Raw genomic sequence first — 15,388 nt, 5'->3', positions numbered from 1 at the left:
GTACAGACAGCTTCCATTGAAGTAAATCGAAGTCATCCGACCCATAGCCCATCCGCAACTGACATTTCGGATAGACCGTGGGTACCGGCGTTATTGCCTAGCAACGGTGCAGGGAAAACAAATATTTAAAAAAACAAACTGTACTGCGCATGACCGGCGGTGAGCATCTGCGGTCATCGGCAGTACAGGAAAAGAAGGTAGCTGCTGTCAAGGGAAATAGGATCCTGGGGTGCATCAGAAGAGGTCTATGGGCACATGATGAGAACATTGTTCTTCCTCTTAACAAGTCACTGATCAGAACACACATTGAATATTATGTACAGTTTTGGGCACCGGTACTCAAGAAGGACCTATCGGAGCTTGAGTGGGTAGAAAGGTGGGCAACTAATTAAGTAATTAACAGAATAGATGGACTACAATACAGAGAGGTTATCAAAATTGGGGTTATTTAGTGTAGAAAAAAAGACGGCTGAGGGGCGTCCTAATAACTATGTATAACTATATCAGGGGACAATACAGAGGTCTCTTCAATAAACTAAGTGTAACAATGTTATAATCCATTAAAAACTTCATAAGGGTCGGTGCTCCAGGGATTATTCCGATTGCCAGATTGGAGTCGGGAAGGATTTTTTTTCCCCCTAAATGGGGAAAATTGGCTTCTACCTCTTTGGGTTTTTTTTGTGTTTGCCGCCTTCTGGATCAACATTTGGGGGCAATAGGCTGAACTGGATGGACATGTCTTTTTTTCGGCCTAATATACTATGTTTACTATTTTGCAGCGTTGGTCTGTTTTATACTATAACTACCGGCCTAATTGTGTGATAATGTCTACTAATCTTCTCCTAACGGCACACTGAAGAATGAGACAACTGATTAGTATTATGTGTTAAAATCTGTATTTTTTGCCTTGGGTGCAACATTGTTTCTCATACAGAGATATATTGAGGCAGTTGACCAAATCTTGCTGTATGGATTCCCTGTATCTCCAACCTACAAGGTTTTTATACCGCTTGCATGCACCCAACACTTAGTAAAACAATTATAATATATAGCTTGCCTTTGTACTTTTATGAGGATTTACTAATTTAGTTTTTTTGCATACCTTCCTTTTCCCACGCTTGTACATTTTTCTCCTACTCCTTTTCAATCCTATCTCCTTGTGGCTCTGCCATTCACTCTTCCTGCCATGCCTCAATCACACTCTTTCATTTCATACTTTGTCATCCGGACACTACAGGCTCTTGGTATGCTGCTCTGGCACAAACATGATGTTGAACGTTCGCTCGCTGACCTTGCAAATTTTACACCATTTCCTGATGAGTGGAGCGTGGAGGATAAAGTTCTTTTTGAACAGGCATTTAGTTTTCATGGAAAATGCTTCCAGCGAATACAGCAAATGGTAACTACTCGCTAGTCCTACATCTACTGTCATTACAATGGGGATGATGATGTAGTCCTGATCAGTGTGCTGCAGGCATTAAGAACCCCATCAGTTGCTAGAACACCAAATACATAGGGTGTTGCTGGGCATTGAGCCATATACTGCCCAACGAACAGGAATGGGGTTCAGCCCCTGGATCACCCCTATTCACAACTTCTCACATGTCTTTCAGCTAGTTGAAAAATATTGTTTATAGCATTTACTTTTTCTAATATTGTATGGTTCTGAAATGTCCAAATCACCGCAGTAAGCTCTGAAAAAGTATTAATGTTCCTAATGTTTTTATGCACTTTCTTATATTTACCAATTCAGTGTCTGTTGAAAATATACAGTTTATTTCAGCTGATGCAAGCAAATGTTTTATACTTGGCCTCCTGCTGCGGTCAGTACTATCAGCTTGTGGTCAAATGGATGAATAAGCTAATTGATGATGATTATTCAACTTGCAGTTTTAGTTGTAGTAGTTTTCTGACATTCAGTTACAGTTTTGTAAGCTTTTCGTCGGTAAGGTGACAGCAATGTGGTAGGTACAGTGTACCTAATACTCCATAATAATGCACCATTGAGACTCCAACGCTTGTTATAAGGCTCTGGGCACAAGCTTTTACCATGTGTTTGAGACTTTACTTGTAAGAAGCATAGTATTCTATAATGAAGTATCTATGCACTAATGTTACAGCTCCCAGATAAACTAATCCCCAGTCTGGTGAAGTACTACTACTCCTGGAAGAAGACCCGAAGCAGAACCAGTGTAATGGATCGACAGGCCCGTCGACTGCAGAGCAAGCGGGAGGAGGGGTGAGACAAGGAACCTGTGGGGAATGAAGAGTGTAGAACTACCAAACATGGGAAACTTGTAGAGAAGAAAGTTGTGATCTAGGAGGGGGACATGAGAAGGATGCTTTAAAGTGATGTAATGGACAGGCAAAACCTTAATGGGCAAGGGATTTTTAAGGCTGTTGGTTATAATGAACCGTGTTTCCTCTCCCTCACAGCAGTGAAGAGGCAGATGATGTGATTAAAGCGAGTGACAACGACTTGGAGGCTGCTGATATTAAGAAGGAGGTGAGATATTGTTCTTTGGCAGCAGTGTCCTTCACTAATACTTGTTTTCAGCAAGCATGCTCTTCTGACACTGGTTTGGCTTCATCACCCTTTTTTTGTTTTTGTTTTCTTTACTATATTTAACTTTCTCTCAGTAATTCACACTTCTGTCATTTTTATGAACTGTTCTAGGATTCTCAGAACTCTGCATCAAGTGGAAAGCCTGGACCAATCAAAAAGGAACCTGTAGTGTCTCAGTATCGCCATCACCCTTTAAGATCACGCCGGAGGCCCCCAAAAGGCATGCATCTCATCAAGAGTGATATTTCTGCAGTGTGTGCCAGCTCAGAAATGCCATCACTCACTCTGAGTCAGCTGGACACTCAGCTTGTCTCACTGAAGCGCCAGGTAGGGAAGAGCATGATTGTTACTGGATCGGATCCAACATGGCTTCATACGTTTGTTTTCTAAAATTGCTTGTTCTACGTTACCGGAGTGGTGGTTTATGGCCACTTACAGTAAATGCAATGTTGCAATATACAAATTTTACTAAAAGTAAATTAGCCAATTTTTAAGGCCCAATGCCCACGGTCGGATTATCGCTGCAAAAATCGCGTCCAGACACCCGCGGCAAATTCTGCAGTAATTTACGTCCATAGGCATGCTATGTTAATGATTTCTCCCCTGCCCACAAGCAGAAATCAACTGCGATTTAATTCCCCCCCCCCCGCTTGTGGGGGAGAATCACAGCATGTTCTAGTCTGTGTGGAAAAACGCACAGATGGCCTCCATTGCAGTCAATGGAAGCCGTCCGCCCCATGATACTTGCATTGCGAGCACAGCGGAAGTATTGCGGGAATCCACGTCATGCACTGCGCTGGCTTGCCAGCCGAGACACGGCGGATCTGAAAAGGGGAGTAGAGCGTCTCTGTGGGGGAACGCCAGGACTGATTCCGCTGCGATATTTCGCAGGCAGAATCCAACCCAGCCGTGGGCATAAGCCCTATAGCTTTAGACACTGACTTGTTACCAGTGCAGATCAGACAATGCAAGGGTGTGTTTTTCCATTGTTTTGATTACCCCTTTGCAATCCAATTTTGGATTTAGGGTTTCCTAGGGTTTTTTTCTCTTTCTGCCATTATACAATGGCACCATCTGCTGGAAAAAGCCAGTACTGCAGTATGGGACATGCTGGAGAGGCCCCCGACAACAGAGTGGGCAGTAATATACAGTAAGAATACCCTGCCAAATGTCTTCTGACATCAGAGCTGCACAAGCTTCAATCAGAATGTCGGAAGACGTCAGATAGTGGATTGGAAAGGGTTAAATAAATGCTTGTGTGCAGTGCTACAATATAGCAACTGGCAGTGCTACAATATAGACAACTCTAGATTATTGGACCTGAGATGTTAGTGCATTATACCTGACCTGTGTCCATGTTGTCACAGCTGTTTTGCATTGGTGCTGCTGAAAATGTAGCTGTGTAGAGGTCGCCTACATTGTTTTATTCCTGTTCAAAACATTACTTTATCAAGACAGCAAGGAGATCTAGAGACTCCAGTACAGTATGACAAGGGGATCTAGGGACTTCAGTACAGTATGACAAGGGGATCTAGAGACTCCAGTACAGTATGACAAGGGGATCTAGGGACTTCAGTACAGTATGACAAGGGGATCTAGAGACTCCAGTACAGTATGACAAGGGGATCTAGGGACTTCAGTACAGTATGACAAGGGGATCTAGAGACTCCAGTACAGTATGACAAGGGGATCTAGGGACTTCAGTACAGTATGACAAGGGGATCTAGAGACTCCAGTACAGTATGACAAGGGGATCTAGGGACTTCAGTACAGTATGACAAGGGGATCTAGAGACTCCAGTACAGTATGACAAGGGGATCTAGGGACTTCAGTACAGTATGACAAGGGGATCTAGAGACTCCAGTACAGTATGACAAGGGGATCTAGGGACTTCAGTACAGTATGACAAGGGGATCTAGAGACTCCAGTACAGTATGACAAGGGGATCTAGGGACTTCAGTACAGTATGACAAGGGGATCTAGAGACTCCAGTACAGTATGACAAGGGGATCTAGAGACTCCAGTACAGTATGACAAGGGGATCTAGAGACTCCAGTACAGTATGACAAGGGGATCTAGAGACTCCAGTACAGTATGACAAGGGGATCTAGGGACTTCAGTACAGTATGACAAGGGGATCTAGGGACTTCAGTACAGTATGACAAGGGGATCTAGAGACTCCAGTACAGTATGACAAGGGGATCTAGGGACTTCAGTACAGTATGACAAGGGGATCTAGGGACTCCAGTACAGTATGACAAGGGGATCTAGAGACTCCAGTACAGTATGACAAGGGGATCTAGAGACTCCAGTACAGTATGACAAGGGGATCTAGAGACTCCAGTACAGTATGACAAGGGGATCTAGAGACTCCAGTACAGTATGACAAGGGGATCTAGGGACTCCAGTACAGTATGACAAGGGGATCTAGGGACTCCAGTACAGTATGACAAGGGGATCTAGGGACTCCAGTACAGTATGACAAGGGGATCTAGAGACTCCAGTACAGTATGACAAGGGGATCTAGAGACTCCAGTACAGTATGACAAGGGGATCTAGGGACTCCAGTACAGTATGACAAGGGGATCTAGGGACTTCAGTACAGTATGACAAGGGGATCTAGAGACTCCAGTACAGTATGACAAGGGGATCTAGGGACTTCAGTACAGTATGACAAGGGGATCTAGAGACTCCAGTACAGTATGACAAGGGGATCTAGGGACTTCAGTACAGTATGACAAGGGGATCTAGAGACTCCAGTACAGTATGACAAGGGGATCTAGGGACTTCAGTACAGTATGACAAGGGGATCTAGAGACTCCAGTACAGTATGACAAGGGGATCTAGAGACTCCAGTACAGTATGACAAGGGGATCTAGAGACTCCAGTACAGTATGACAAGGGGATCTAGAGACTCCAGTACAGTATGACAAGGGGATCTAGAGACTCCAGTACAGTATGACAAGGGGATCTAGGGACTTCAGTACAGTATGACAAGGGGATCTAGGGACTTCAGTACAGTATGACAAGGGGATCTAGAGACTCCAGTACAGTATGACAAGGGGATCTAGGGACTTCAGTACAGTATGACAAGGGGATCTAGGGACTCCAGTACAGTATGACAAGGGGATCTAGAGACTCCAGTACAGTATGACAAGGGGATCTAGAGACTCCAGTACAGTATGACAAGGGGATCTAGAGACTCCAGTACAGTATGACAAGGGGATCTAGAGACTCCAGTACAGTATGACAAGGGGATCTAGGGACTCCAGTACAGTATGACAAGGGGATCTAGGGACTCCAGTACAGTATGACAAGGGGATCTAGGGACTCCAGTACAGTATGACAAGGGGATCTAGAGACTCCAGTACAGTATGACAAGGGGATCTAGAGACTCCAGTACAGTATGACAAGGGGATCTAGGGACTCCAGTACAGTATGACAAGGGGATCTAGGGACTTCAGTACAGTATGACTCATGGAATTAATTTCTAGCATATCACTTTTCTCAAACTAAAATGTCCAAGCAGTGCATGATGGTAACAATGAAAGAAAGTGTCCAATGTGACCACTAGGTGGCAGTAGAACAGCTGTATATACAGAAAGAACCATACGCTGATGGACGTAGTAATGCAGATCTGTTCAGAGATCACACAGAAGTAGTCATATGTAGACTCTTCATATTGTGTAAAATACATTGTATATTTTTGCCGTGGTTCAGGTAATCGTCCGATCGCAGCCAAATGTATTTTTACTTTACTTTCTCTGCACCTGGTTAGAGCTGATGATTATAATGCATTACATCTTGTAGAAGTAGTATTCACTATGCTATTTACTTTTCAGGTACAAAACATTAAGCAGGTGAACAGTAGCTTAAAAGGGACTATAAATGGAGGGATAAATGACCTGAGACCTCCAGAGGTGAGATTACCCAACATCTGTGCCCCTATTATCTAAAGGCTTACTGTGTTTGTGTACTTAACCATTTGTTTACTACTTCTGTAGCTGAATATCAAACTGAACGCTCGCTGGACTACGGATGAGCAGCTGCTGACTGTACAAGGTAAGTTTCTGTTTAGACTTACAATTCATAATACTTGTACTACAGCAATATGTTGGAGGGTCAGTTTGCTTGTGGGTTAACTGGGGAGGAATAGAACTACCCTGTAATGTGCAAAGAAAGAATAGTTTGTTTTCTTGTTGCTGTTCTAGCTGTCAGACGATATGGGAAGGATTTTCAGGCCATCTCGGAGGTTCTGGGTAATAAAACGCCGTCCCAAGTGAAGACTTTTTTCATAAGTTATCGTAGACGTTTTAACTTAGAGGAAGTTCTTCAGGAATGGGAGGCGGAACAGGACATTGCTCCATCTACTACACCAGTGGACTCCAGCAGTAAGAACGCTGGCTCCCCCCAGGCAGTCACTGAAGATGAAGATGAGGTGAGACGTGTGGTTAATGTCTTTTCTACTGGTTATATTTGTCACTGCAGTAAATATGAATTTCTAGAGGCCTGACCCTAGAGCCATCATTCATATATAAGGGACGCTCTTTACTGGGATTAGCGCGGTGTCCTGAGTGACTTCAATGGCGCTTCACAGACCTGGCATGCAAGTGTGACTTGCAGGTGTGGACTACAGTATGAGGCTTTACCTGTTCCTCTTTCATTGGGCTGTGATGTAATTATGTATTGTAGGTTCTGATCTGTTCACAGCCAGTAGAAGGGCCTACATTCTTTGATCTGCCATAAAAGTTGATTTTGAGAAATACTGGTTTTAATACGTTTTGGTCAATGCATTGTGATGTGACCTGTATGTAGCAACGCTGATTACAAAAACACATTACTTGCCATTGGATTCATTAACACATAATATCGAAATGTTATAAGTCTAAATCAATTTCTGTCTACAGGTACAAATCACATCCGTCTCCTCTACTACGCAGACCGTAACCACAACTACAACAGCCCCACCTGCTGCCACCACTTTGTCTCTTCCGCCTCCATTACTACGTCCAGCTCTTCCGTCAGCTCCCACACTGCATCGTCAGCCGCCTCCACTCCAGCCAGGTCGCCTCCTTCAACCTCGTCCTCCCCCTCTTGTGCGCCCGGCTCCCCGGCAGAGCCCTCGCGCACCACCTGCCCTACTAGGAAATCACGCAGAGCCAGCCTTCTCATGAAGAATTATTTTAAACATTTCCTGCGGTAAATTGTGATTGGGTTGGATTTATTTATGGGGTAGCACTGAAATAGTAGTATTTAAACATCTGACCTGTGAAACTACTCTGTTATCAGAGGAACAGCACTAAACAGGAAGCCCTTTCTAGAACATGAGGCACCATCATGTGGAGCGACTGATCACAAAGCACAAGAGGGACCATAACAAGCCCTGAACTACAAAAGGACTCCTCATGGGTGCAACTAAGAAGGGAACTTAAAAAAAAAAATTTTGCCATAGAAAAACATTCAATGTACTCGATGTTGCCCTCTTAAGGAGTATTTGGGCTCTTCTTTCTAGGATTCAAATAGAAGAGTGTTCTTTGGGGATATGTAGCATTTGTATATTTACTTGAAAGTGAAATGTCTGCAGTTGAGGGAATATGTAATGGCCTTGGCGTTTGTCTCCAAGATGGTTGTGTTTCCTCTTCCATTTGAGCTTTTGCTGGTAAGTTTTAAGCTTCTTCTTTTCAGATTGGTGTCATTAGACAGTTGGTGTGACTGTTGTTCGACCATGCTAGGATACACTTACTGGCCATGTAGTAGTGACTTAACTTTGTGAATAGTTTATTAATAAAATCAATTCCTTTCTTAATGCTGGATCGGTTTAGTGTCTAAAAGTGTAGCTGGAAGGTCCACAAATAACGAGGCTTCTGTGTTTAATGGAGACGCTGAAGTGACTGGCGTATGCTAATATGCCTTTCTAAGTGCTGGTAAAAAAGACTAAATGTTACCTAACTTGTTTGTGTGCATTTAAAATAGACTCAGCCTGAATGTGTTTTTTTTTTTTAATTATTCCTTACTTAAACTGGTTATACCATTGACTTTGTGTCTTCACCCCACTGAAGGAATAGTCCAGGAAAAATTGATATACTCTCTCATGTTTAATGTTGGACCTGGTGGGGAAGTGCATGACTGAAAGAACCCTAAAGATAGAAGTCCTGCAGTGGCTCCCCCGGCCCTGCTTCAGGCATAGTTCGATGTATCAACGTTTCTTAGACTGTTTCTTTATGCTTCATGGATGGAGGGAATGCTTTATCACTGAAGGAGTTTACCGGAACATCACATAGTATTTTAGGCTGTAGTACATCCAGTTCAGCCTATTTTCCTGCAGTGTTATTCCAGAGGCAGGCAAGAAAAGAAGCATAAGATAAAAGCCAATTTTCCTCATTTTTAGGGAAAATGATTAATTCCCGACTCCAATCTGGTAATCAGAATTATTCCTAGATCACCGACCCTTCTGAAGTAATTTGTGACTATAACGTGTTTTATTGTATCGCCCAAGAAAGGAGTCTAGGCTCCTCTTAACTTCTTTTATTGAGTTCACCATTACCATGTTGTCAGGCAGAGAGTTCCATAGTCTCACTGCTTTTACAGTAAAGAACCCACTTCTATGTCCGTGTAGAAACCTTCTTTCCTATAGACTTAGAGGATGCCCTCTTGTCACAGTCCTGGGTATAAATAGACGGTGGGAGAGATCTCTGTATTCTCCTGTGATATAGTTATACGTAGTTATTAGGTTGACCCTCAGCCGTCTTTATTAACTTAGTTGTCCGTGTTTGAACCTGCTCAACTACTGATCTTGGTCTTTCCTGTATAATTTTGAGAATGATCTTGATTGCATGCGGAATGAGGGCTATTTGGTAGTTGGAGCAATTCTGGGAGTCCCCTTTCTTTGGTAGAGGGATGAAGACAGATCCTTTCCAGTCCTGTGGCCATAGCCCTGCTGGTATGTTATCTATGTCTGGTACTTTATTTTTAAGTAGTTGTGTCATTGCCAACCACTTCTGACTCCATAATGAAGGGCTCCAGGTCCACAGGCTCCACCTCATGCAATCGACCAGGTATGTGGTTGCAGGCATATAGTTCGTCTGAGTATTCCTTCCACCTATCCTTGATACTCTGATGGTCTTTCGGTTCCTTCCCATTTTTGCCTTTGATTGTGCTGTTGCGTGCCAAGAAAGTTTTTCGGGACATCCTGACCTGTAAAAATAGGCCTTACTCATGGCCTTTCATGGCTTCTGTTTTGAGTTGTTTGCAACGCTTATTCCAGTCCATTTTCTTGTCTTTCAATGCCGCTCGCTTAAAATCGGCATTTAGTTGCCAAACTTCATCTTTGTTGCCGGCCACCTTTGCTGCTGTTTTTTAACCAGCTATTCTGAGGCTTTGCTCTGACAACCAATGGCGCAGTTTTTCCTGCTTCTTATAGGTGAGATGTTTACTGCCCGTTTCCATAACTGTGAACTGTATATCGTGCCATAGTTACTTTGGATACCTTTCTGATGTGTCAAGCAGTTCTAATCGGTTTGCTAACCCCTTCCCCCATCCTTTAAAAAATGTTTTAACTCCTTTATTTACCCATTGACGTAGCTGTATGAGGGCTTGTTTTTGTGGGACAAGTACTTTCCAATGGGACTATTTTAATGTACCATATAATATATAAAATGTACTGGAAAACTTTTTTTAAAATCTGATTGAAGTAAAATGGAAAAAAAAGGGACATTCCGGCATCTTTTGGTGCATCTTGTTTCTACAGCACACAAACTGAAACAAAAACGACAAAAAAGTGCATTTCTGGTGTTCTTTTTTTTAATTTTTTTTTATTTAAGTCCCCAAAGGGGACAACAACTTGTGATGCTTTGATCCTTCCTGCAATATGATGTAATGCCATAGCATTACATCATACTGTGATTGGGCCTTCCAGAAGGACCGGCTGCCATGACAAACACATGGCTCCCTGCGATCTCATCGTTGGGGCCTATATGGGACCCCTGAACATTGTTCAGAGCATTTAAAGGGATAACTGCTCTCATGAGCTGCGCAGCTCATCTGAGCTGTTCCCACCGGGTGTCTGCTGTACGAAACAGCCGACGCTCGCGATCTATGAAGAGAGATCGCCAATACTGGCCATCAAAAGGCGTACCGACTGTCACTAAGAGGTTAATGCTACAGAATTTGATCTTAGCTACAAGGAGTTTATAATCTGTGCCAGGAAAAGTTTTTATTGCAACGACTCAACTTTGCCAACGATGATTACACAGGATCAATCTGATTTTGATGGAAGTCATTGGTAGATGTCCACATGTAGTCAGCATTTAGGTTGCATAAACAATGTGTTTGCTATCCTGAGACTATTTTCTTGGCAGAGCTGTACCAGGAGTTCACCAACTTCATCATTTTTTTTTTTTTTTTTTTTTAACCAAGCCCAAATCTTCCTATGATGGTTGCTTCTGGCTGGCTGACTACTTTGGAATTGAAGTCGCCCATAATGTATGATGTCCTCCTTTGGCACTTTGTTTAGCGGTTTCTGGACGTCGGCATAAAAATCTTCAATGGTTTCCTCATCAGCATGAGTTCTTGGGCATAGACCTGTAAGATTGAGATGATCTCTGGCTTATCACATATCCGGATAGCAATGATAGGGTCACTGTTTGTTCTAAAACTTTCTACTGCTTTTGAGGTCTGCTTGTTTGTAATAAAGGCTACTCTATTGTGGTCTGAAATGTGACTTGATATTCAAATGTGTCATTCATTTATTTATTTTTTAATGTACAAAATAGACATTTCTAAGCATTTTTGCTATGTTTTATTACCCTATTCTGTACATTTTTCCTTTTAAAAAACCGCACTTTTTTGCTATGCAACTAGGTGATGTTGCTAGGGAAATACATATTCACTTAACAATGCAGAACAGGGAACTCCAGCTGGATACTGGTGTACCTTGACTCCACCGGAAGCTAGGGGTTTGACATGAGGAACGGCCCTGTCACACCCCAACAGCTTTGAGGAGGCAGAGAGCAGTGTGTCATGATTTCTGACAGTGATGGAGGGTTAGGGTGAGGGATAAGTGTAATATAGTTAGCCTTACTTTTATAATATAAGGCTAACTGTTTCACTTACCCCTAACCCTCGATCTCTGCCACAAATTGCTGCATGATGCTCTTCCCCTGCCAGACTGCTTCTCCGCTGACAGCCCCCTTCACCGTCACACTGTAGGTTCTCGTGTCAGTGCCCCCTGCTCTTGACTCACGGCTTCCGGCCAACTCCGGTCCTGACACTGCACCCCCTTTCTCCTGCGGCTGGTTGGCCATGTGCCCCTGCCGACAGTGCACAAAAGCCGCCGCCGCTGTGCTGCCAGTGCCACAGATGCTCCCAATTCTGCCCCTCCTTCGCTGTTGCTTGTCTGGGGACAGTGCTGCTGCTCCCGCGACCGCCGTCCAAATCTTCTTTTCCTCCTTTTACTGTTGCTCATCTGGCACAGGTGCTGCTGCTGCGCCAGAAGAACATTATCTAGACTAGAGTGACAAATAGTGCTACTCAGTTTTCAAATTTGATGCCTTTTGCCTTAGTGTTGTACCAACAACAGGATTCTGTCACTAGGTTTATGAAGTTTGACTTGGAGCTGAGCTCTGAATCCCCAAGGTGGGGCACTCCAGCATCTTCCCAGCCGCAGCATGCAGAGTGACATCCTTGTCTATACACAGAAGTTCGGAGAGATGTTAGTTTGTGTGGTGATGGGGAAAATCCAGCATAGCCCATCTCTGTGACTCGCAGCGCTGATAGTGATCTTAGCGGTAACATCCCCTCCTCCTCGTCAAAGCACCGCTGCTACTCTGCTCAGCACTGTTGCTGACATTGATCTTAGGCGCACACTGTGACGTGTGTGCTGCTGGACGCCACAGTGTGCGCCTGGGATCAGCGTTGCTGAGTGAATACTGGCAGGGGATCCGCTGCACCGCAGGCGGTATTCACCACTGTGGTAAGCGGTTGTCAGCCTGCATGCCGCAGGTTTGCCACCAATGTTCTAGACAATAATATGCTGCCAACAGTATGTGGCAATACTCTGGTAATGGCAATAATTCCAACAAGAAACACGCCTTTTCACAAATCCAACAGCGTTTTACGTTGGATTGAGGTTCCACGATTGGATTAGCCTGCACAGAGTCCCAATCCTGAACTCTACTGAACATCTTTAGGATGAATTGGATTGTCAAGTCAGGAAATATGATCAGTGCCCACCTTCTGAGAGAACATGCAAGATGTTTAAAGGATACATGGAAGGAAATACCAGCTGAAGTATATCAGACGTTAGCGGATGCTCTTCATGGTATACTTGCTGCCATCTATAGGGGCAAAGGACGTCCTATTAAGTATTAATGTATGTAAATAAAAACTACTTTTCATTCTTTCTCAGGTGTCCAATTACTTTTGGTAGAATAGTGTATATCTTGCTTTTTCCAAAGTGTTTGATACTGCGCCGCATAAAAGGTTGGTCTGGGTGAGAATGTGTGTAAGTGGGTAAGTAACTGGCTCAGTGATACGAAGCAGAGGGTGATTATAAATGGTACATACTCTGATTGGTTTACTGTTATTAGTGGGGTACTACAGGAGGCAGTACTGAGCCCTATGCCTTTTAATATATTTAGTAACAACCTCCTAGTATTGTATAGTAAAATATTAAGGCTTTGCAGATGATACAAAACTACATGTCACCATTACACACTCTATGGGGAAATCACTGGGCAAAACCGAGGTACTGCTGGAGGACATAACGGAGCTTGATCGGGTACAAAGGCACGCAACTAAAGTAATGGAATGGGTGGACTACACTACCCAATTTTCTTTTTTTTTAGTTTAGAAAAAAGACTGCCTATTTATGTATAAATTAAGGTGACCAGACATCCCGATTTAGGCGTGACAGTTCTGCTTGGGTTCCTGTGTCCTGCTTTCGCCAGGGTCCCAAGTAGGACAGTTATTTTAGGACGCAAGGTCACCATGCATCAATTAACAGGTGGAGTGCCACAGCTCCCCAACTGGTAATCACTCACTGCCACTGCTGTGGGACGCACACACTGACATCAGTGTGGGCGCCCGGGATTATCCTCCCCTTAAGGCCGTCTGCAGACTGCCAGATCAGATCCCGCTGCGAGAATTGTCGCATCGGGACCCGACCCGAGCCCCTGCAGAGAGCAGCGCGTCACTCACCTGCTCCTGCGGCTCCGGATCTTTCATGTGCCGGCTGCCGGAGCATGCGCAGACCGGAGCCGGCAGCTGGGGAGTGACATTTCTGCGCGAGCCCCGCAACAGAAATATAGCATGCCGCAATTTGTTTTCTGCACGGGATTTTGCAAATACAAATCGCGGCCGTCTGCATAGGATTGCGTATTGTAATGCAATCCTATGCAGGCGTGTATGGGTGAAAATTCTGCGGGGAATCCCGCCACGGAATTTCCACCCGTGTGCAGGAGGCCTAACTCACCTCCTTGGTTCCACAGAATGAGGGGAGGAGTATTCCAGGTACACACACTGACATCAGTGTGTGCCTCCCACATATATCTATATTCCACAACACTTCTGCTCGATTCACAACATGATTGGTTGTTTGGGTTGGCTGATTCAAAGTGATTAGTTGTTTGGGTTGAATCGAGCAGAAGTGTTTGTGGAATATAAATATATGCGTCCTGCAGCAGTTCTAAGCGAAGGCGCAGTGGCCCTCTGCAGACCAGGAGGGGGTAAGTATATTGGTTTCAGGTGCGGGGCTACTGGATAGTATTACTACTGAGGCCACTGTACGGGACATTATTACTACTGGGGCTAATATAGAAGTCTCTATTATTACCATGGCTAATGTAGGGGGACACTATTATTACTGGGGCTAATAGTAATAATAGTGATATCCTATGAGGTCACTTCAGGGGACAGTATTACTACTGGGGCCACTGTACGGGACATTATTACTACTGGGGCTAATATAGAAGTCTCTATTATTACCATGGCTAATGTAGGGGGACAGTATTACTACTGGGGCCATAAGGTGGAAATACTGTGGAATGTCTTAGGCAGAAATTTCCACATTTAAAAAAAAGTCAAAATCTGTACCATTGGAAATCCGCTGTGTATCTGCAGCCGATTTCATACAATGCGGCGCTCCCCTCACCTCCATAGGCTTCCTGCAGGCAGTGCGCCCCGGCTTCTGGCTCCGAGTACTGAACGGCTTCTATGTCAAGGCAATGGAGAGGGGTGGGAGAGGGCGAGGAGAGAAATCTCCAGCTGCCCCACTGTGAGCCAGCGATACTAGCTCCTGTGCAGGTGCTCGGGGAACTACTATGTGTGGGGATGTTTTCCAGCCTTACCTTTTTGCAGTTCTTCTACTCCTGTGGCACTATAGGTCACAATCTCAGCATTGTTATGAATTAGAAGTCTACTCAGTTATGACACATACATACTTGTAGCCTTACAAATGTGCAAAAATATAGTTCCTGAACTTTTCCTTCACCTTCTAGCTCAGTTTCTGTAATACAGGGTAAATACATTTTCACTACACAGGTTCTTACAATATTAAACAATTTTAATTGGTTTCAATATAGCTGTTTTTTTTATTATAAAGAGTGCATGAGCCATTTTTTCTCTTGAAAAATAATGTACAATAGCATTGCATTGATGACACTGAACGTCTGCAAGTCCAGTTAGTGTGACCCCACAGATGTACTTCTCTGCAGCAGAATACTGCTAAAATTGGCAGAATCACCAGTGCCAGAATTTGAGCCCTCGACTCAGTAAGAAGTTTTGCACTCATTTTTCTTCCAAAATGTTATGATATTGACAGCTTCA

General features: G+C 43.9%; 1 protein-coding gene across 2 annotated transcripts in view; it reads left to right on the top strand.

Annotated features, from left to right (window-relative positions):
* RCOR2 (REST corepressor 2) overlaps positions 1-8,372 on the top strand; it is a 33,944-nt gene extending 25,572 nt beyond the window's left edge. For both annotated transcript variants that reach the window (XM_066582780.1, XM_066582782.1), the window contains exons 6-13: positions 1,238-1,399; positions 2,121-2,239; positions 2,437-2,506; positions 2,678-2,893; positions 6,409-6,486; positions 6,571-6,628; positions 6,778-7,004; positions 7,474-8,372. In XM_066582780.1, the coding sequence (XP_066438877.1) occupies positions 1,238-1,399; positions 2,121-2,239; positions 2,437-2,506; positions 2,678-2,893; positions 6,409-6,486; positions 6,571-6,628; positions 6,778-7,004; positions 7,474-7,740 (1,197 nt within the window). In that variant the 3' untranslated portion in view covers positions 7,741-8,372. The remainder of the gene's footprint in view (positions 1-1,237; positions 1,400-2,120; positions 2,240-2,436; positions 2,507-2,677; positions 2,894-6,408; positions 6,487-6,570; positions 6,629-6,777; positions 7,005-7,473) is intronic.
* The last annotated feature ends 7,016 nt before the right edge of the window (positions 8,373-15,388 follow it).

The sequence above is a fragment of the Eleutherodactylus coqui genome, chromosome 11 (assembly GCF_035609145.1).
Source record: "Eleutherodactylus coqui strain aEleCoq1 chromosome 11, aEleCoq1.hap1, whole genome shotgun sequence".
Lineage (NCBI taxonomy): Eukaryota > Metazoa > Chordata > Amphibia > Anura > Eleutherodactylidae > Eleutherodactylus > Eleutherodactylus coqui.
Note: the sequence above shows the minus strand (reverse complement) of the source record. Positions and strands in the feature narration are given on the sequence as shown.